Raw genomic sequence first — 24,393 nt, forward strand, 5'->3', positions numbered from 1 at the left:
AAGTAGACTTCCAGCATGGCTGTGAGAAAGAACTACTTAGGAGGAGATTAAGGGTCTTGGAATTGCAGGAGGGTAGAAACTGAGTAGCAGTTAAGGATAGTTTCTGGTTTGACAAGGTAGTTTTCTTAGTTCTGCTTCCGATAATATGCACATCAATGATATGGATTTAGGGTTAGAAGGACTTTTGTCCACATTTTCAGATAATACCAGTCACCAAAGAACCTGCAGGTAATTGAGAATCCCTCTTAAATAACATGGGTGTTGAGCTTGTGCCTGTTGTTCAGCCCAATTCCCTGTGCATGGTCCACACAGAATGTAAATTAGGTACCCATGAATTAATTTCACAGAGCAGACAACAATTGGACAACAAGTATAGGCTAATGTCAACTGTGCATGCTCTATGCATCTAGCCTGGGTGGTTCACAGGTATGGAAACATGACTGGAATCTTATTATCTATTATATGGGCTATAAGGTCACAATCACATTTTGCAATCATTCTTAAACTAGGAGACAATTGTGTACTGATTAAAAAGAAGGGACTGAATTTCTAGGGCAAAGAGTTAAAATTGCTCGCTTTAGCACAGATTTGTTCTCCCTCCCTGGGTTGGCATCATTTTGCAGGGATTCCTACTGTAAACCTTTTTGCCTTCTGAACCACTCAGCTACAGGGTTCCTTACAGGCCAGTTGCATTTACTTCCTCACCAACTTTACAACATCTGTTTGCATTTCTTTCATTTAAATCACATGCTGGGGTATGCTAATCAGCATATCAGTGACTGATTACATTGATTTTTGCTGTCATTTCAAAATCAAACCCTCAGGGTGTTAGAGTCAGGTAGCAGCTGTTTCTCTGAAACTGAATGAAAACCCTCAGCAGCCTCAATCTTTCTTGGAGGCCTTGACTTTTGTGGCTTTGCATATCTTGTCCATTTGGACTGTGGCAGGTAAGGGATATCCAAATAATGCTGGTTATTTTCAGCATTCAATAGAAGCAGCAGCAGATGGGCATGTGTTAGCAGAAAATATTATCCAATTGTTAATCATAAAAAGGAGAGTCCAGAGGGAAAACAGAGTATTAAGCTGATGAAAGATTACTTAAGACTAAAAGGCTTCTTTTTAATGAATGCACTGTAAACAAGAATTTAATTCTAATCCAAAAGCAAAATGTTTAAGTTAACATAACTAAACCTGCAGACCAAGAGCCTTTTAAATGCTTTTCCAGTTCCAATCCTATGAATCCATTGCTCTGTTTTTTGATTTAAAGTCCTGTCACCCAGCATCTCCCTTGAGGCAGGTAGCTGCACACTGATTTGCTACTTGAGCCTGACTCAATGTTAATAGAAATGAGCAGCAAGCAGCTCTGATGCAGAATTTCATCAGCTTTGTCCTCACATTTCAAAAAAAATCTAGATGCTGAGTTTCCCTGTCCTAAGCCTATATTTTTCTTTAAAAATAGGGAGGTATTGAATGTACTGAAGATGCAAAATATAATCTGGTGTCTAAAATAACTGCATTAGCTCCTGCATCTTGAATGGAATATTGCTGCTGGGAGTGGCACTTGCCTTTGTGTGTTTGAGAAGCTTCCAACAGGAGCAGCTGTAGATTTGTAGCTGAGGACTGTGAGATGCTCCTCTGTCTAAGGGAAGAAGAAATGTCACATCAAGAACTCACACAGCGACTGGTCAATGTTATCACTCATGTCGGTAAGAAGCAACTGAATTGTTTAAATTTTATTTAGCCCTGTAGCAAAGGGTCTACAAGAGCATCTCTGATAAATTCATTTCAAACTGATATGTTGGCTGAAAAATCATTTTTCTGCAAAATCAGTGAAATTATATATTCTGGGAAGAACATTGGGAAGTATTTGGAAGATGTATAAATGTATTTGGAATAATTTTTATAATTAATCAATCCAGAATCAAATCACAGATAAAAAAAACATTCTGGTTAGTAATTTGTGGCTAATTATTAAAACACTTTCCTGCCATTTCAAGCAACTTGTTATCATAGAGTAAAGATATATGAATGCATTTATGACTGATATATTGGGTGGAAGGAGTCAAATCCCAGTTGTCAGTGGACAGTATTCATAAAAGAAAACTGCTTTCGTTTCATTACTAATCTGCACTTACTCAACAATTCTGCTCTGAGGGACCACAGGGGAAGAGTAGATAAAAGATAAATGTTACACAGATGCATATGAGTGAGATCATGGTATACAACATATGAGATGAGGGATTAGATATCTGATCTGTGCTTGCTTTGACTTAGTAGTTCATTATATTACGGGATTTAAAGGAGAAATATGTCCTGGTTCCTAGTTTTTTTTCTTTTAATGGACAAGCACAAATAGAATTTTTAGAGGGATGTACATAGGTGTTGTGTATTGTTTCTTGTCCAATTTCTTTTGCATTTCAAATAATATTAACTTGCAGCAAAAAAAACTTTGCATTTAATTCTATGTATTTAGGTACAACATTATACTATGTTGTTAGTTCAACATGTATTCGAAAATTAAGTCAATCTAAGGGTAACACATTAGTTCAGTTTTTAGTTTCCTCTTCTCCTGCAACAGCAGTAACACGCAGAACAATGGATGGTGGATAACAATCAGAAGACAATTACCTCATCAAGAGATTCAAATGATGTCATAACCAAGAGTTAAAGTCACTTATAACTGTCCTTTGAACTACAATATTGGAATATGGTCAGTGGCATCTGTTATAATTTGTATATATTTTCTACTCACAAATGGGAATTAAAATGCAATGTTATATGCTCATACACACACATAATCAGAGGAAATATAGCTAATAATACAATCCTCCCATAAATTTTAATCTGTTGCTGACATTTTTTTGTGAACTACACCTCTTGTTGTGCCCTTTGTCTGTGGTGTGGGAAGATCACTGTTAAAATTTAATAATTTACTCTCATGCTGACAAATTCTACATATGTTAAGAGTGCTGTGAATTTTGAAAGGGTCTCCAGAGGTTTGCTGAGCATTAAATCATTCAGTAGCTTGCCCATAGTAAAACAGAGTTATGAAATCTTGTCTCAACTGGGGAACTCTCCCCGCCCCTCCGCCGCATAGATCACAGTCATATGGGTGACTTGTGAATGTTATTGACTTTGAGGGTTATTCAGTGTTTTTAAGAATTGAGACAATGTAGTGCTTTATCATACAAGGAATTACTTTTGCACATCTATAATGCAAAATTGCTGCTTTTTGCTTATTCGTATTACTGTTAAGTTCAGGTGACTGGATGAGATTAGAGATAAATAGCACAATATTCTTCAAGAAATTATAGTAAGGATTAAGTAACTGGTAGAAAATGTTTGAGAGGACATTTTAAAAGGAGGCTCTGACTGTCTCTGCAAAAGCACTATAGTTCAGTCTTGAATATCCTCACTTCTGAGCCAAAAGGTTTTTGTTTCAAGATTCACTCTAGAGACTGAAGTGCACGTTTTATGCCAGTAGTTCAGTGTAATACAGAGGGTGCATACTACTGTTGGAAATGCTTTTGTATGAGACAAAAAGAAAGTGGATCAATTTGAAGAGGAACTGGAGAGTCTTTGCAGTGACCTTACTGACATCCATCCCTGAATCAGCATCAGTTAAGAAGATGATCTTGTCAGCTATTTTATTCACATTACCTCATAGGATGCAAAGTACTTTATGATATCCTGAGTTATGACAGGTGGTTTTTACATGTAATTCTTTCCCTTTCTAATAGATGGTCTACAAAATCATGATTTAGAATAAATGAGCATCTAAGTGACATGGAGATGCTAGATAACAGTCTATCCCCTTTCACTGAATTATCCACAGCATATTTTATCAAATACCCAACTCTAGCACAAAGTCAGATATTAACACTGCAAATTCTCTTCTGAATATTTTTGAAATCCCTTTTCCTCAGTGTGATTTGAAGAGGGCCTTGCCTGCTCTTCACAAGCTGAATGAAGCAATCAAATATAACACAGTTGGGCTGAGACAAATTAGCTTTTAAATAAAGGTATCATTAACAGACTTCAGTATGCATATTCATTGTCTGCAATCTTTCTAAACCTGTAAAAATTGAAGTTGTTTTCAAATGAAACCTTTTAATGTAAAACAATCTCAAAGCTCTTTCCATATGAAGGAACAAAAAATTCTGAAATGTGAGATACTGCTTTGTATCCCCACCCAGTCTCTAACAATAGTAGGTCTACAATGTGTGTGCCAAAGTGATCTTCAGATACCATTGCTGATTCATCATGAGTATATGAGCTGCATGAAAATCTGCCTGAGAGATTGAATCATACTTCTATAGGTAACTTAATGAAGTGGTTATAACTTGTGATGCATGGTAGAAATAATTCATATTTATACTTTTAAATGTACTTGAGTTTTTTTTACCTGACCAAAATGCTTTACATCCATATGAATTTAATACAAATTTTATAGGAATTTATCAGCTACCTTACCTGAAAAGTAAAACTTGTAAAAAAGCAAGATAAGCAAGGAATTTTGAAGATGTTTGGGATATTCAACTAATTCAAACTGTGAATTGATTGATGTTGAAAGCATAGATTAAAGTTTGGTGATTTTAAATGAATACTGGATACTGCTATTTCCAGAAATATCATTATTTTCTTCTAGCCTGAACATAGTACTTCTACTAGTTTAAGTTTCAGCATAAAGTTTAAGGAGGCTACACAGATATTCTTCTGACCCGAATGTCAAGAGAGCTTGGTTAGGAAATTAATATGCAGCCCCATTAGCCATATATTTTTTCAGTCTGTACAATTATTGGTATTAGGAATCAAATTACTATGATTACAACAAGTTGTTGTATGCTTTCACTCTGCCTTATTTGCTGAATCTAGAAGCTAAAGCTAGTTTCCCATGTTGGGGTGGTGGTTGGAAGTGGGGGAGCTGTGTGAATTTTACTTTAGGGGCCCACCATTAGTATCTCATCAGTTGCTCCACTTCAGGCAGTTGTGAGATACCTGCCAGTCTTAATTGTAGGACCTAAAAGGTCTGGGTGGTTGGTGACTGACTGGCCTTTCTGCACCCCTCACCACCACCCTGCTGTCTCTGCTTGCATCACATTGAAGGAAAGAATTTCTGGCTACATAATCCTTACAAATGGTTAATACTGAATCATAGGAATCATATGAAACAATGATAGCAGTTATTACAAGCCAATGATTTGACTTAAACATTGTTTTGAGTAAGGCAGTACTTGGTAGTTCTGTCAAAAAGCTAAGTGACCATACTGCTCAATATCCAACAGCAGCTGCAAATCTCCCTCCCATCACCTTTACACTGGCTGTCAGAGGTTATTGTGTGGCCCATTCTTCCAGGGGAAAATTTACGCTGAACTTTTATTGAAATTGGCAGAGTGACCATAATGATGGATCAGGGCACTTCAGAGCAGTGGTACCACACAGGCATGAGATTTCAGGTTGTCAATGAATAAGTAGTATGATCACATGCTGTATGTGATTATGGTATTTCACTCTATAAATTGTGGTGCCCTGTTTTAAACAGGTATTCAACATGCATAATAATCCTCTGTGCAAATCTGAAATAGTTGTAGCTTGTTGTCAATCATTGATCCACAAGGTGTTAAAATGGAGTTATCCACAATGTCACCTGCAAATAATTGCTTGAATCCATTGTCCTCGCTATTTCTATTCTTTAACAACTGGTCATTGTAATATAGAAGAACAAAATAGTCAACACTCTTTCCTGTGCCGAGAATTAACACTTGCTATCATTGGAGGCAGTTATTGGCTTTCTTCACAGTTCACCTGCATGTGAGAAAACTTGCACAAATCAGAGATTTGTAATTGTTACTGCTTTGAATGGTTGGCAAAAAGTCAGGAAACGTGCCACAAATCCTCCCTGAAATTATTGGAAAAATAGTGGCATTATTTACCAAGCACAAATTTCCCAGGATTTTGTAGATTATGCCTTTTGTAGATAATGGCTTTTGTCTTAATTTTTCAATTGTTTTTATGGTATAGCATAACAGATTTTATGACTGTGTGATAAAACAAACCCTAACAATATGAATCTTTTGTGTTCTGCACTGTGGTATTCACAGATGTACTTTCATTATTTCAGAAGTAGCTAAGAGGTATTAGAGACCACATACAAGTTGTTGAGCTGCTTAGCATCACTACAAAGTAACAAAGGAAGTTCCACTCACTTTCCTCAGTTTCACTTCTGCCTTCAAAGATTAAGTGGGGAGAAATAATAAATGTACCTTATTCTGGATTGGGAGCTGTATTGAAAACACAGTGATCTTTGGCGCCTTTAGCTAGGGAAGGGATGAGAAGCTGACTTCAACTCTTTATTGACCAGTGTAATAAAACCAGTTGCCTTTTCTTCTCTTTAGAGTGAAGTTGGGCAGCCTGTGCTGTTCACCAGCAGAATGAAGGCATCAAAGCTAATATGGTTGAGATAAGACAAAGTAGTCTGCCAGTATGATTATGGTTACAACAAGTGTCTATGAGTATTGTGAAAACATGACAGAAAGATGGCTAACTGACCCTGCTGGTTCTGTGCATCATGTGACTGGATATGCTTTTGTGGACTGGCTATGTAATTCCAATGGTTGGAGTCCATGGAACCCAGCTTTGACTTGGGTCGGTAGCTTGATACTGTTGTCCAGGTTCACCATGGGCTTCCTCTGTCTGTCCAATTTATTGAGGCATTTATGCCTAGCAAGCCTTATCCCCATCTGGCAATGCAGCTCATAACTTTCCTGGTTCTCCCATGTGAAGATCATGTACATACAGCTATCCCTAGCTGTATGAGTTCTGGTGAACACCCCAAATGCTCCTGTGTAATGGAACAGCCAGAATATAACATTCTGCCCATCCACAAGTTGCTCAGTCAGTGTGCCAAAACCACTCAATCATCTTGCCCCTCTGAAGTTTTTCATTGATGAGGAGCCCTGACCTCTTGTATTTTGGTCAAGTGTTTCTATTGTTCTCCGAATTGTACAAATCCTCCAGACCCTCTCCCATATCACCATAATCTTCTCCTCACATCTGCTTATATCCATCACTACCATAGAAACATGGAAGCATAATAGATGAATAAACTCCCACCTGGTGGCATATCCTTAATCAAAGTATTCCAGTCGAACCCTGGAATAGCATATGCTGTGGTCATTCACAATACCCTCACTTTATGTAATATTGCAACAGTGTGGCTTATTGAAATTCTATTATCATGAAGCAGTGAATGACTTGCCATCCTCTGAAATGTGCCTTATCCACAAGGGAGAAGAAATCTTAAGGGGTCAGGTTACCAACATCAGAGAAAGGGAGCACATGGCAGTTGCCAGGTTGGTAACACAAGTGAGAACCCCACTAAATACAGCAGGATCAGAAGACATAAGAGAGCAGGTCCTTAGCAAGGAAAATGTTTTAGCAAAGGAAAATGAGGTTGGGATTCTGGATGGGCTAAGAACTGATAAGGAGGAGTTACTAGAAAAGTTAGCTGGATGATCCAGATGGACGCATCCTAGGTTGCTGAGTGAAGGAAGGAAAGTGCAGGGAATCTGCCTATACATTCAGGGGTGGTGTTTGAGATTTTAAAAATTGCAAATATTACACTCTTGTTCGAAAGATGGTGTAGGGATAAACCCAGCAACTACAGACCACTCTCAGTGAAAGAGAAGTAGTGGAAACAAATTCTTCAGGGATAGAATAGTCAGTCATCTGGATGTGTGAATTGATTAGAGAAAGCCAGCATGACATTGTTAATGGCATATCATACCTAATTAACTTGATAGAGTTTTTTTAATGAGGTAACAGAGGACCAAGGAGGGAAATGTGGTAGATGTGTATGTATATATACACTTCCAAAAGGCATTTATAAGATGCCATATAACAGCCTTATCATCAAAAATGAAGGCCACGGAATAAAGTAAGCTGTAGCAACATAGATAGAAAACTAGCTAAGGAACAAAAAACAGCGAGTGGGAATGAATGTTGTTTTTGGACTGGAGGGAAGTGCACAATGAAGTTCTCCAGGGGTTAGTATGAGGACCACTGTTTTTTCTAATAACGGTTTGTATGAATGTACAGAGCAGAATTGTCTAGACGATACAAAACTTGGAGCATAGTGAGTAATGAGGAGGATATAGATGGGTTGGTGGAATGGGTGGATAGGTAATGTGACATTTAATGCAAGAAATGGGAGGTCTTACACTTAGGTGGAAAGAATGAGAAGTGGAACTGTAAACTGGAGGCCCAATTCTAAAAGTGATGTGTGAGCAGAGAGATCAGGAATGTATGCACATAGTACATTGAAAGTAGCAAATTGAAACATGGTTTAAAAAAAATGCAGGGGCATGGGCCTTGGAAAATAGAGGCAGAGGTTACAAAGAGAGGAAGTCATGACGAACCTTTATAAAACACTGGTTCAGTCACAACTGGAGTATTGGTTTTGGTTTTGCAAAGCACACTTTTGGACAGATGTGAAGAAATGGTGCTGAGAGATTACCAACATCCCTCAACTCCAGAATCATTTTAGTTAACGTGGATAACTATACACCAGAGCAGCTGGTGTCTTTGTTTTTTGAACTGTGGAGGTTATGGGGGGAGAAAAATTTAAAGTCATGAAATGTATGAATTGCCCCTATAGGTGGAAGATTTGAGAACCAGGGCCTCAGAATGATGATAATTGACAAAAAAAAACATATGTAATATGAGGAAAACTTTTTTTTACGCTGCAAGTGGTTAATTAAAGACTGGAATGCATGAATCATTGGAGGTAAATGCAATTGATATATGCAGAAAGGGACCTTTAAAATTATTTGAAAGGAAAGTATTTGCAGGTCTATGGGGAGAGGCACGGAGAGTGGAACTAGCTGGATTGCTCTTGCATGGAGTTGGTATGGAGCTGATAGGCACCCTTCCATGCTGTAACCATTCTGCAGTTCTGTGACTTCTGGTTACTGCCCACAATTGCCCATCTCACCAGCTCATGTGGCCTCCAAGTTTTCTTTTGGCATTTCAAGGAGACCAGCAGTAGGTTGTGCTGTGGCATGTCTCACTATATTTAAAACACCTCACCGGTTTTACAGTTCTAATTGCAAACTGAGCTCCAATTTCTTTTCGCCTCCAATTTTTAATTAAGTTTCACCACTCAGCTGACATCTTAAATTTTAAGCATTTTCTAGCTTTATCTTCAGAGTCGGTGGAAATCAGTTTTCCATTGTAATTAATTATTAGAAATTTAGAACCTGCTGTTCATATTCTATCCTGTATAGTGGCACAGGTCGTAAACAGCGCAAGGGGGAGAAAATAATCTTTGGCTGCAGGCTAAACATTTGCAGCTGTTGGTTGTACTTACCACAGAGATTTGAATTCATTGAAATCTCTGGAACCCCATATGTAAAGGTGAGTACTGCTGACGGCCAAAATTTTCACACATATTTAATACTATGACCGTGGAAATTTCTCCCCTTAATCTCTAGAGGATTGTCCTCAGCTGCACTAAATATGCAATAATAGTGGTTATAATATGTTCTCTGAATCTGAAATCTGGTTCCAATTGATTTAATTGAACTGAATTTTGATGGCACAGTTTATAGTACCAGTGATTCCCAGCTGCAAGTGCCTTTTGCTTGTGGTTTTGCAGGTGTACCTAATATGCAGCTCTACAATAATGTGACTCGGTGTAACAATAGATTCTCATTTCACAAAAGGTGTGGACATTCAGTGTATGTGCCAAAATAAATTGCATTTACTTAGGCCAAGTTCTCATCTTCTCAGAAACATAGATTAAAAATATTAAGCCACATATTCTTTTCTTCTGAGCTTCAGCATTAGCTTTTTCTCAGACTGCTGCTAACTGCAAAAAAATTAGTTTAATATCCAGCTCTCAGACTAAACCCTAGAATAGATTGTCAGAATGTTGTTATGACTAGAAAGGAGCTAAATTCAGGATTGCAGTTTGTGATTAATCCATGCCACTGAATGCAAGGAGCATGGTAATTTGTGCTGCATGCTAATTAACATGATTACAATGTCCAACTAGTACTAATTGTGCTGTTGTGTAACTGCACCCTTCTTCAAGGGGCCAATATCGTGACTGATGGTACTCAGCTAAAGTTAGTATAATGGTAAACAGTATTAAAGAGCAAGTGCATTGTGGCTGGAGGAGATGCAGGCAGCCATTCTATAAATCATTCTCATCTGGATAACATTAAAGACTAGTGCAGGTTGGGAGAGAATAGTCTCTAAGCTCTTTGGGCCTTGTCTTAGATGCCTTGAAAATAGAAAGATGCCCTTTATCAATAAGGCACCAGTTGGTTCTCTGGATCCATTCTCAGAAGGCAGTCAGTGCAACCAAGACCTGGAGGCCTATATCCAGAGTTAAGCCCTGAAGCTCCTAATGCAATGTCACAAAGAAGTTCAACAACCTCACCTGAATGGTAATCAGAGGTTGGATCTTAAAATGTCTTATCCTCCCAAATGTACCATCAGCTTCAGTCACTTCTTAATTCACTGCACCTTTATAACCCTTACAATTGAGAAGTGAGAGCGTCATTCTTATCTTTTAAATGTGGATGGCAAGCTGTAAGATATTGCGAACACCTCTGGCTCCAGCTTGGAAGAAGCCAGATAGATCAAAGTTCATTGCTATGGTCATTTAGATGATAATTGATACACCAGTCCTTTGCCCTGTTCTACATTTATGGTTGTGGCTGCAGCAGCTGGGAGATTTCAGTATCCCCGTAGAAGAATAAACATTTCTCCCATAGCTCCTTACCTGAGGTTCATGCAGGAGAATTGCTCCCTTTACACCTGAGGTGAATATATATCCTACTAACAACCTTTATCCCTTTCCTCATCCCTCCTTTTCCAGCAGTTTATCGGATCTGCTTCACCTCTGAACTGTCTCACCTCTGAACTGTCATGTAGCTAATATACCTGGGAGAAGCCTGAAGGCTGTCTTCAGCACCTGACACTGCTCTCCCTGTAGACTCTTGCAAAGTGAAACAACTGTTGAAAGTACCTAGCACTCCAATGTTACTGGTGTGCTTGTGCTACAGATGCCAGTTTAAAACCCAACTGGCACCAGTACCCAAGCAAGTTTGATAAACTGAATATTGCATCCAGTCAGAAACTATCATTGTTGCGGAATTTACAACAGTTTTTAAATTATAGGTAACTTAATTGAAAAGGAACATTTAGAAAGCTATGGTAATAGACAGAGGAATGGGACTTGATGCCATTTTCAGAAAGCTGCCACAGCTGTAGTGTCTCAATATTATTGTATTCATAGCCAAACCAATTAGATTATGCCCAAAATATAGCAAATAAGTTTGTATTTCTGTTCTATTAAATTGTTGAGGATTTTATCATCACCATCCATGCACTGGTTCCTTTTCAGTTGTCAGAGAAATCTACTTCTCTGAATTTCCCTATCAAATCCCTTGTACTTAAGAACCTCTCTATTAAATTTCTCCTTTGCCTTCTCTGCTGTAAGGGTAACAACCATATCTTTTCTAATTTCTCCATATAGCTGAATTTCCTCAATCTTGGCAAATCTTTTCTCTGTCCTTTCTAAGTCTTTGACACTTTTCTTAAACAGTAATGACACAAATTTTACGAAGTGCTGGCCCTGACCAATTATTTCACACAAATGTGATTTTTTTTTTGTGTTTTGGTACTGGATTTACAAAGCCAAGTGCCACCTACACTTTCTTATTCACTTTATTAACTTGTGTTCTCCTCAAATGGTATTAATAAGATTGCAAACAGGAAAAAAAGCTAGAAATACTCAACAGGCCTAGCAACATTCATGGAGAGGAACAATTAATATTCCAGATCCATAACCTTTCATCAGAAATGATGTATGCTCTCTCGTTCGATTTTTTTTTTATATATATATATAGACACAGACACACACACACACATACTTTCCTATATCTCGCTATCTTTCTCTCTATCTCTTTCTCCTACTGAGTATTTCCAGATTCTTATGTCAAATTTCCAGCACCTGCAGTATTTTGTGTTTGGATCATTTAGATTATTCACTGTGTTGTTCTACCCAACAATCATCACTTCACACTTCTCCATAATAAATTACATCTGCCATCTGTCTGCTCATCCCACCAGCATTTCTAAGATTTCCTGTGGTCAGTTAATATCCTTTTCACTAATTACTTTGTTGCTAGGTTTTGTTATCATCGGTCATATTTTGAAATTGTACTCCCTGCACCCATGTCCAGTTCATTTATCTACAACAATTTAATCCTGACCCCTGGGAGACCTTGTTGTATATTTCTCTTCCTTCAAGGCATTCATTCACCGCTAATCCATGTCTTATACTCTTTTTGCCAATTGCATATCAATTACTACCATCTATTAAATCCCAGTGCTTTAATTTCCAAATGTGTTTTATGTATACCTTATCAATTGTGTTTTGAAAGTTAATACAACAATTTCTACTGTAATACCTTTGTTATCACATCATTATTTCATCAAAGACTTCAATGTTAGTCAGACATGAGATAATTAATTATGCTATTAAACAGTGCTTTGAAAATCCACCACCAAGATTTAATTAACTTTAATTATCAGCATGATAGTCTAAACATCAGTTGGAATAGAAAGTACTAAGAATAACAAATATTCACAGTTGGTTTTACACAATCCAGCAGCAATACATGTTGGGAACAGGGTGACCTTTCTTGGGGGTCTGGAGGTGATATAATGCATCTGTTAGATAGTTGATTAGTGATATTACAGAGTTAAATTTTCTAAATGAATTTAGTTAAATAATGATACAATGATGGGGTGGCTCAGACAAAGCAGTTAATAATATTGATATGATTTAGTCATTTTAAACCAGGATAAGTATGGAATGACCAATTGTTAAATGATTTGCAAAATAAATAGCTTTTAAAATCTTCAAAAATAATCCAAAATCAGATGCTTCTGTGTCATTTGTTCCAGATTCTTTGGACAACTGTAGTCTTTCATTTCTCTTCCATGCAAATTAATAGTCTGTTTTCTGACAGTGAGAGCCAGACATTGTGAATGGAATTTTTCACCAACACTTAAGTGGGACAGTGGAACTCAGAAACAGATCTAGATATTGGTTTGCTGCCTGTTATGGTATTAAAATAGTATTTTGAAGCAGTATGTGGAAATCCAACAAATATTGAGAACTTTACAAGCAAAGTTACCAAAACAACTTTATTGCAGTTTCCCTCAGTAATGTCTTGCTGTTTCAGTATGGTTTTCTCTATCCATCGATTGAAAGTTCTCATAGTCACTGGCATTTAGCCTCCTGGCTATTATCTCAGCAGCCAGCTCTTAAAGGAATATGTCACAAGCAGTACTTTCCTAGCAACAGGGAAGTGTTGTATTTAATAAATAGACATTGCAATCATGGGAAGGATGGTGAGAAAGTTCAACCAGGAGATCAGATAGACCTGTAAAAGCTGGTGAAGAACAGTGCCTGTTGGAGCCATGTTCTTTGTGCAAGTGAGCCCATGGAAATTTTCTGGGACAATAGGAGTGCTCCTGGTCAGAGATTACCAGGGAGTTCTCTGTGAGGAGTAGCACTATGAATGTGTGCACTTCGGTAAAGACTACAATGTAGACAAATCCCCCTGCCACTCTACATGTTACTGTGAGCTTACAGAAAAGGTAGATGAAGTAGTCTCATCTTGAGTATGGAGTTTGTGTGACCCCACTAGTGAAGCAGTGAGCAGCAAACTGTGAGATGGGGCATAGATCACTGCAGCAGCCTGTAATGATCCTGAGGCTAGGAAGTTGAGAACAATAGTGACAAAGTAGTCCAGGCACATGTGAGCCTATGCTATAAGCCACAAGAAGCCATGGGTTTCATTGAGGACAAGGAACATAGTTTGAGGGTTGGCCTCTTAGAATGTTTGAAGAGCAGTGGCATTAGCAAAATGTACTCAACAGAACAGCCTACATTTTTCAAACCATGATGGAGATCAATTTGGGATACTACTCTTGACATATTTGAGGGAATCTTATGCTGGAACAAAAAGAGGTACAAGCACAAATGAAAACAGCTCTGAGTTGAATTTCCCAACAGAATTGGGCACAATGTTGCTCCACTCTGGATTGTGCCAATTTTCAACTTCATGGTACTGGTCTCTATGGGTTGTGTGAAGGGTTTTCTGGGCAACACATTTCTAGCATTTTCTGTTTTTATTTTAGATTTCCAGTATCTGCAGTTTTTTGATTTGTATTTACACCAAGGTTGTGATCTCTGCATTATATTCTGGGCTATTTGGAAAGGGATGAAGGCTCAAAAAAAATTCTACCAGGATGATTATCTAACACTGGCCATGGCTAAAAAGTCAAACACAACATCAGAATGGCAGAACTAGTTGATCTTTGCTCATCTTTAAAATAGAACCCCTGAGCTTTGGGACCAAGGAAGCCTTTCACAATATTTATGTGCAGATAATTTAAAGTAACACAGTAATATCTGTTTAGCAAATGGATATTGAATCATGCTGTGTAATTACAGTACATTGAGTCTTCCAGAAAACAGCAAAACAAAGAAAGTAATTTTCACCTGTGACTTGTAAATTGTGCAATTGAACATATTGAATGAATCACAAAGAGGATAAACTATTATGGTTCCGTGTTTGTAGACATTATGATAAATATTACAATATTCATATCACATCACATAAATAATGACCTGTTATAGCCCATATAGGCCAAATTTGTTAATCTTATATCAGAATTCAGCATTAACTGAAAAAAATAAACAGCCAGGACTCCATTCTTAGTTCCATATATCCACACCTGCACATTTCAATATCCTTTAAATTAATTATTTCCACAATCTGACCATGGCTGTGAACATTCACATGTTCCTGAGAATGATCATACCAAGGGGAGATAGATATTCATTTCTTGACAGGTTGCTTGAATACAATCTAATGAAGATGAAACAAATATTGATGCTGAGTTTCATGCTCGTTGAATGTGAGGTGTCTGCTTCAGAAATATTAAATTTGAAAATTAATTTAATCTCAAATGAACTGCATATAGTTCACAGCTGTTCCAGTTAATGCACTTTGAGGAAAGAATTCCTTTTTGGGCTGACTTACAACATAACAAATTAGTGTACCATTTCTTTATATCAGCAGATCAGAATTCTGAGGGCTGTGATCTGTCCACGTCAGAACCTTGATCTGAGGAGATGGACATTTATTTCATGTGTTAAGGGAATGGGGAAGAGGTGGCTGATGGGTCAGACATGGGAAGTTTCTGGGGTGGTATGTTCCTTCCAGTGCTTCCACAGGGCTTCTGTGCACTCTGGTGCATAGGCTTAAAGTTCTCAATACCATCCTGACTGCTGCTCCTCCATTTTAAGTGGTTCTGGACCAGGAAGTCCCAGGAGTCAGTGGGAAAGTTGCATTTCTTCATGGCAGTTTTAGAAATACTCGGGTCAGACATTATTTACAGAAGATAAAACAGGATTAACATTTCAAGTCAAAGTCCCTTTATCAGAACTAGTAGGTTGTTTACTGGTATTAAACTGTTAATTTCTGTCTAAGGTTCTTCACGTTAATAATTAAATCTTGTCTGTTGAATTTAAATTGTGACCTGCACTGTAGACATTTGTTTTATTAGTGTTTTTTTTTTGGTAGCAGTTCAATAAAATTGACTGTAATCAAATGTCAGCCACAGTAGAGATCAGACCTTCTTTAAAAGGGTGTTAGTGAACTAGTGTTTAATATTAATCCATTCTTATCCCAAATATTTTTACTGATGCTCACATTTATTTTTCAGATTTTTAAACCTAATTTCAAATTCTCAAGATGCCATGAGCAATATACTACAGATGCTGGAAATTTGAGATTAAAACAAAGTGCTGCAAGTAGCTGGCAGGTCAGGCAATATTATGAGAGAAACATTTTTGTTACTACAAATGCTGCCTAATCTGCCCAGTGTTTCTCATATTTTCCATTTTTATCTCAAAATGCCATGGTGGGATTTGCAGAGGAAGGGACTGAAGAAACTGTGTTGGTGAGGAGAAAGGATTAAATGTTGAGATGTCATTACCCATGTCGTCATAATGCATTTTTAATAAAAGATATGTCAATATTTGTCACATGACTTAATTCAATCCAACAAAATCACTTTCTTTCCCAGGAGTATGGCTAATTAAAATCAATAGAGTCCGTAAAAATAACACGCATCTGCAAAACTTTCTGCTTAATTTGTTTCTAATGAAACTGAAATAAAGAAACCTGACTTCTTTCCAGTAATTCAAGTTTTAGGAATTATAAAACCCCAATTCACCCAGTATCTAGCACAAAATAGCTTGGATATTCACTAAGCGAAGTATTAATAATGCTATCATTATAATGTAACAAAATGGAGGGCTAGTCATTTCCTGTTGTCATCTTGTGTTACTTGGCCAAAAAGTACTTGCCATGTGCTGGTGGTTTAGAAGAGATCAGTCCTGACAGGAGAGACGGTTTCTCACTTCTGTGCCTATGCATTGCAGCATTGGATGTACAGAACATACTGGAAGCCAGGTGCCACCACATATGACCTTGCATCCATCCCTCTGTTGGTCTCAGCACTGAGTCAGGGGCAGGAAACACCTGAAGGTCTTGATGCATCCATTTTGGCCTCTTAGCTTTACACCAGGGGTGTTCCAGTGAATAGGTTGCCAACCTGGATGAAGAAGAAGGGGAGCATTTTTTAATGTTTTAATTAATATTAATATTCTGAATTGATTTACATAAGTTAAATATTTCTAATAAATTTAAGTTATTCTGTATCAACTATTTTGAGTGTCTTTAATTAGTAAAGGTATTCAGAAACAGTTGAGAAGATGACAGCAGGAGCTGTCAAAAGACCATCAGGACCATCCACCACCTGAGGCTAAATTGCTGCTCAAATGACGGCTACAGCACCAAGGCACTGAGCTTGATTAGACCCATGGGGTACAAATGTTTAGGGCAGTCCAGAGAATTGTGCAGGGAGCAAATATGTAGGTGCAAACTAGGATTAATATGCTCTGGCTGTTCTCTTTTATAATATCTTTTCCTAAGGTTTGAGCAGTTGGGTAATATTTGTCATAACTATGAGTATCTATTTAAGTACATAACAATTTAAAAATATAGATGCTAGCTAATAGCGAAGGAGTAAAGATTATCCTTTTACTCTTTGTCCTGCAGGAAATATTATAAATAGGGTAAGTTTCTTGTGGACTTGATTTTCATGGCTTTTATCTCTGACTTCTTGTTAGAGGATTAACCCATGTTCTAATTGTTGCATTTATTACAACATGGCAGGAGAAAGATTGTTTTATTTGCTTATTGAGGATAGATTTTTGGGTATTACATGAATCAAGGGGTATAGGATAAGGACAGAAAAGTAGCACTGAGGTAAAGGTACAGCAATGATTTTATTGAATGGCAGAGCAGGCATGAGACCCAAATAGCCGCCTCCTGCTTTTATTTCTTATGTCCATCATGAAAAATTAGCTTCCTGAAGGTCATCTAATTTATTGTACTCCAGGTTTCAACATGTGCAGTCTCTTGTGTCTCTGTTGTGTAGCTTAGCTGCAAGGCAAATAACAAATCATAGAATTGTGGTGACTCAGAAGGAGGCCATTCAGCCCAATGAGTTATATTGGCTCCTGGTAGAACTCCTTTCCCCATTGTTCTGGAAGTTATTCCTTCCCAAGCACCTGTCTAATTCCCAAAACTAAATTTATTTGTCATCGCTTTTTAATATTTAAAAGGGAATGCTATTTCTTATTTTAAAACAAGGATTAAGCCTCTGGAAAAGGTATGTTCCTGGTAAAACCTATTGTTATAATGCATTCCAAGGATAAGGAAATGCTTATTACAGTACCTGAAGGAAATTAGAAGGGAAGAGATTTTGATATGGGAGCATACAAAATACCATATAGTGAAAGTGAATGATAAGGAATCTAAAGGCGAAACAACTAGCAGAATAAGAATCCATGTTGCAGCCACAGTCAAATGATCAAATTGGGCTTAATACAAGGTATCTGATTTGATATTGCCTGTTTGATGGTAATATTCAGGATGAGTTTATAATCCCTCGTAGCATAAATCTGACGCATTAACCATGAATTGATTAAATGAAGGGATATATGTATTCTTGTCCTTATCGTCGATGGAAAACAAGCCTTCAGAATCCTACCATAACATAGTGGAAAATAAAGCTGTTGAAGCTAAAAAGTGAAAATATGTATATTCATATATTTCTTTAGAATTCCTCTTTTATTTCCTCCTCAAAGCACTCCAAGGCCAGAAGTGATATAAAATCAAAGTGATCGTTCCATGTGACCAATTATTCAATGAAATATAAATTTCAGAACCCTGGGCACTACATCAATAATTGAGTCTCAAATTTCTTACCTTACCACTAGTATTTCTATAACTGTAGCAACTTGTGAAATGGACCTATGAGAGATCTTATAACTAATTACTTCAGAAAAATTAATGGGAAAATGAAAGCATTATGGTGAAAGCCAGACCCTGTTTGCCTTTTATATAATTGAATAATCCTTCTTTGTGCTTTTAAATCACACCCAAGACTTCCTTGTAAACTATTTCATTTTTTTTGTACTTAAGCGATTGAAGGAGTCCAGCATCCCCTTGACGTTCAAGGAAAGGTTTCCTTGTGTAGCTATCTATCATAGATTACTATCTCAATTAGTTCTTCACTGTCTAACCAGTAAAGCCAGGAAGGCTTTCTATGGAGTTTAGTGTAACTGGGGCTGTTAACAAAGGATCTTACTCTTGCAGTTTTTCCATTAAACTATTTTTTTTTAAACCATTCATCCAGATGTTGTCTGGGCCAGAGTTCATCAATGGAAGAATTTAATGCTAATCATCCCCCCATTCCAATAAATGCATTTCAGTCTTTTCCTGCATACTTCGGGGATTTTTTTCTCACTGAAAACGTACACGCATGCGCATTGGTAGTGTATATATACCAAAATGTATTTAAACTAAAGATTTAACTAGCAAGCTAAAGTTTTAACCTAACATTTTTGTTTGTTTGCCTGGACCATGTTTCTGTCTAGTTCCTATTTTTTAAATACAACTATATTAAACTTTCTTTTCATGCAGTTTTATAATTTCCTGATGATGCTTCCATAAAGAACTTGGCCTCATGCAGTATCTTCCTCAAAATGACCTCTTTCCTTTGGTTTTTTCTGTCACTGCATGAAGCTTTTCCTTATCTTTGGAGGTATCAAGCTCTTTAGGATTCAACATATTGTGCCTTCTCCAAAACTGACACACTTGTCTCTGCAATAAATCCACCTTCCACAGACAGTGCCCTACACACAGGACCATTTCCTTTGCCCTCTGCCGTATTCTGAGACCTTAACATCTTGTAGATCCAAATTTTAACCACTCCTTTTAATATTTTTGCAATCGTGTTATTTTCTGGTAAGTTCCAGAGAACAACAACACCCAGTCCACTCCTCTCACCATTTTTTTACCACTCTGCCCCCACCCTAACAAAGCCCTGGTGTATTTCCAAGATAATGGTCCATGCTACTCTGGGTGATAAGGTAAGGAGTACTTAAAAAAGGTAAAGATAAAGTTACTAGAAAGCAATGACTTAAGATACATTCTGGCATTTTATACACAGTAGAAGTTCTGCCCCACCAGCACTGTAGTTACATGATGTGCCTTTTAGTACTGATCCTTACAATGCTTTTATAAAAACAAAGGCATTTTCATACCTTCAATTAGGATTCTAGACTGACATCCAAGAGCAAACCAGACTCTTTCCAGCTCTGAAACCAGCTCTCCCCATTCACAGTAATAATTCCAGCTCCCTTATCAAAGCACAAAAATCATGGAGACATTAACTTCATTGGTTTACTAGTCTGTTGCTGTGCTCTGAGTAGCATTTAATAGTATAATTATCGGGAGCTACCTTGCTGATGCTGGACTTGAGGAACTTGAACCTAATTAAACAACAGCATATAAAAGTCAATTATATGCCTTTTATAGTTGGGTCAGCAAGTCTACACCAATGACTGCCAAAGGTATAAAGTACCATGCAAAAGGAATAATTGTTTCACAAGCACTGACATTTATAATTGTTGCATAAAATCCTTGATTCCAAAACATGATGGTACAAGAAACACTTGTCTGGAATGTATGAAATATGCACAGAAGGAATAGCCTTGCTGTTTTCAGAATAATGCAGACATGACTAGACATTAACATAACTTTAGTAACTCTGTCAATAATTAGACTTTATGATGCTTAGAACCTATCAATGTCAGGTTAAGGTGACTCTGCTGCCACCTTTACTGAAGGAACACTGACACCAATCACCATGAAAACAATGTCAGAAATGATGGCTATCTACTGATAGTTACTGACCTAAGGCAAAGGGGTATGACGCTGGATCCTTCCTGCAAAGTAATTCAGTGCTCCGCCGTAGGATTTCCTTCACACTTCTCTGCACAGGATCCTGGCGTTCCAATTGCAGGAGAATACCAAATACTTGTACACATTCTAAGCAAATGTAGTTTTGAAGAATTTCTCAGCATAGGTTCTTATTCAGCTCGGAAGCCTGTTTCCCTAAATATCAGAGTTTGTCCGTTTTGTAGTTTTTTTCCAAGTGACTTCAAAATAAATGAGTTGAATTCTCAAGACTTCAGTTAAGTTAAAGATTTAAGTTAAATGTAAGATGTTAACATTTATGCCTTTCTGTTATAAACAGCTTTTGTTTTGCAATCAGAACAATACCTGTGAGTAAAAATGGCAGCTGATTAATCATGATTTCCATAACTACTGCATTATTCATCCTCAATAAGCTCTCCTGCAGTTTTCCATCTACTGCATCTCGGTGGATCTTCATGAATTACTTAAAATCATATTTGCAAGATAGAAAAGTTCTGGATTTATGTAGGAACTTGGGACATTCCAAATCATTTTTAGAATCAATACAATACTTTTGAACTGTAGTATAATGTGGAATGAGAAAAGGTTTATGCAATACCTTTGCATAGGGCAAAGAGGAAATAATTGTGAAAATAAAATAACAGCCTCCAATCATAATGTATGCAAAAAGCTTTTGGAAACTCACTGCCATCTCCAGATATGCTCTATGAGGACAGTCTGCCTGACCCAAGTGGGATCCATCTGTTTCGCACCTGCTACAGGTTTTCCAGAGGGGATGTTCATCTGTCGACCATTTTAGCAGGAGGTCGTCAACCAGCCCCTCGGGGTGCTACGCACAGACAGGAAAAGTAGGAATGATTATGAAGTTGCAGTTCTGGCAGCTTTGCTTCCTAAGAGCATGTTATCAGGGATTTGGGCACATCTGTTTTGCAATGAAAGCAGGAGGATAATTTTATCAAATTAAACCTCAAGTCTACTACTATCTCAACAACAAGGTGGATGATATGATTTGATTAGTATCTAGTAGACTATTGAAATGTATCTTGAGGGTTACAGTAATTTTACATTACAGAATGATGTAAACATCAGTTAACATTTTCAAATTACAAACAAAAACTCAATCTCTTTACTTCATAAATATCAAACTTTTGAATATCAAGTTTACCACATTTTAAATAGCCTGGAGATGGATGAGGCTGACTTTCTCCCTTCTAGGTCAGAGTGCTAATTTCAGAGACCAGACCCTGACTCAGTGCTGTGAATACCTAACTAGTTCATTATTGTTCTTCAAGGAACTTGGCAAATTATCTCTTTTGTTTTAGCTGAGCTCCTTTGTAACTTGAGTTACACTGTAAATGCCAGACCCAATATTCTTCAAAATTATGCAGCAAGCCATTCAGTTTAACAATTCAGTTCAGCAATACAGCCTACTCAGCAGTATGCATATCTCAAAGAATTAAACAAGACCAAAACAGAAATGCTCCTGTTGTTGCATTATGCACTTAGGATAACATCTTAAGAGCAGATGTGAATAGTACTCTCCATTAAACCTGCTCCACTATTGAAAAGGATTGTGGCTGATCTTCCATCTCAATTCTATCCTCATGTAATTCCTTTGTTTCTGACAAAATCATGTTGATAGTAAGCAAACCACACATTCTGTGCTGATTCTTTTTGTTGATTAAGATTAGTGATTTCTTACACGAAATTAGAGCTGGAAAACATTATGGATTTTCTCCCCAAGGCAGAGTATTAATCATCATTGCTCACAGCTTTTGCATAGCAGTCAGGCACCAAGTCATCTGGTGAAGAGCAAAACCAGACCCCGAGCAAGTAATCAAGGTGTGTGCTTCAGCTTGAATTAGGTTATGTATCCAATCAACTGAAATTGACAGAATTCTCTGAACTGATGAAAGGTCTTTGGCCTTCAATGTTAACTTTATTTTTGTCTCCAAGGATACAGTCTGATCTGTGAAATATTTCCTGAAATTCATATTTTTATTTCAGAATTCCACCATCTGCAGCATTTTACTTTTAATGCATTCTCTGATTGCCTTTCTATTTTTCTTGGCTGAACTGCTGAGCATGCTCTTCCAAACCATGCTATTAACTAATAGGCCCTGTAACAACAGGCTTCGCTATGCCTATCAGCATCAGCTCAGAAATAGAGAGCACTTGTGGAATATTCAAGAGTCGCACAACATCAGGGGACTTTCAGAGAGCAGCAAAATTCATGCAGAAGGTAGACATTATAGATCTGCTGAACGTGGGAAGGACTGCACATTCTGTGAAGCCCCAGCCCCTCTGCTGGGTTACTAACCAATTATTACGTATTAAAGAACCTTGAAATCATTTTAGTACTAATATTAAAATGATATTAAAGTTATAAAATAATAAAGGAATGTCATTTAATTTTCTTGTTTGGCTTCTAGTTTTGAAAGAATGTTGCTTTAAAAACTTATTGCAATTTCAGTCTTGTTCTTGCAATATTTTTCAAGTCAGTTGAATTCTCGGCATACCATTTGAATGTGGTAGTAAATCTTTGTTGAGGAGCATTATGAATTCAGATCTGCTATTAATGTCTTATCCTGTTCAATTGGATGGAGTGGCATGAGTCTAGCTCTTATATGATTTGGGGCACACTGTCTGTTATTTAATTGCATTCTTGCAGTAAAAATGAAACACCGTGATCTACATTTGTGAATGTGGAATGAATTGAAACTGGATAAGAAAAAACTTTGTTCAAACTGGCTGACACCTTCATGCCACAGAGAGTGCAAGAACTATGACGTGGTTCAATCACAGAGCCTCCCTTCACAAGGTCATATGAAAGTAATGAAGATATAAAATAGTCCATCTTTAATCTGGGATCGAACAACCTTTGTGTACATATGGCCTTTGTTGTCTTGAATACCTCTATAGATTTCCACTTTTCCAACAAAGCTCTTTGACCTATGTCAAATATCCTCTCTTTTCTCTGTATCCCAGCGATAATAGTGCACAATGGCTTTCCAAAATAATGAGTAAAATTTCCAATTTACTTAGATAAGTAAATGAATGGCTGATTTATTCTGGTAAATCTACTTCTGTTTAATATATAAACCATCCTTTGTCTAACTTCTGTAGTCTGGCACCAGCAAGCTTCAGTAGTACACTCAGAATCTTTTCTATGGAATTAAATAATTTTACTCTTTAATGTAAGCAATGCTTCATATAGCTCTTTATAGCACATTGGAGAATATTTCTAGTAGCAATATATGAATCTCAATGAATTCTTGACTTGGACTCCTGTTAATTAAATTTGTCTCATGCTGATATATATTGAATTGAGTAATTTTCTATGTAAAAGTAGTAATACAAATCTGAATTATGACAATTAATGCCTCCTATATCATCATTTTACAGCATGTGAAATATTTCTTATACCTGTGCCCCTCCCAAAGGTAGCCAGGTCAATGAAAGAGAATTGTTTCTGTAACGTAGTTTTATGTTTCTGTCTGGCATCCTATATATATCTGTTGAATATAATGGCTTTAAACAGAGTGCCTTGTAATGCTAAAATGATAATTGTGTTTCAAATTAATTATTCTTTCTAATTGAAATTATGTTAACCTCTTGAATTTATATTATAAAGCATTATGTAGAGGTTTGGATAACGTTTCCATGAACTATATGCAAATCAAGTATTTTCTATGGGTAAGGCTCGTTAATTAGATTTGTCTCAAATATCTCCATGGAAACAGACAGATTACTGCAGTCACATTTCAGTGAGTTCTTCAGTCCTTGCCTGCCAGTGCAGTAATGCTGATGTAGTTGCACTGGAAGTGCACAGAAGCCCAGCGTCAGTGATGGAGGGAATGCACCACTTCATAAACTAATATTCACCCACCCATTCAGCCTCACGTGGAAGAGTGTGTGGTTCCCACTTTGACCTCATTAGTCACCT

The 24,393-nt window shown here is 37.2% G+C and overlaps 1 protein-coding gene across 1 annotated transcript in view; it reads left to right on the forward strand.

The window, feature by feature from the left end:
* The first annotated feature begins 827 nt into the window (after positions 1-827).
* mcf2l2 (MCF.2 cell line derived transforming sequence-like 2) overlaps positions 828-24,393 on the forward strand; it is a 235,805-nt gene continuing 212,239 nt past the window's right edge. Inside the window, exons 1-2 of the mRNA XM_052018737.1 lie at positions 828-947; positions 1,460-1,706. Coding sequence (XP_051874697.1) covers positions 1,628-1,706 — 79 coding nt within the window. The 5' untranslated portion in view covers positions 828-947; positions 1,460-1,627. The remainder of the gene's footprint in view (positions 948-1,459; positions 1,707-24,393) is intronic.

The sequence above is a fragment of the Pristis pectinata genome, chromosome 6, assembly GCF_009764475.1.
Source record: "Pristis pectinata isolate sPriPec2 chromosome 6, sPriPec2.1.pri, whole genome shotgun sequence".
In the NCBI taxonomy this organism is placed as follows: domain Eukaryota; kingdom Metazoa; phylum Chordata; class Chondrichthyes; order Rhinopristiformes; family Pristidae; genus Pristis; species Pristis pectinata.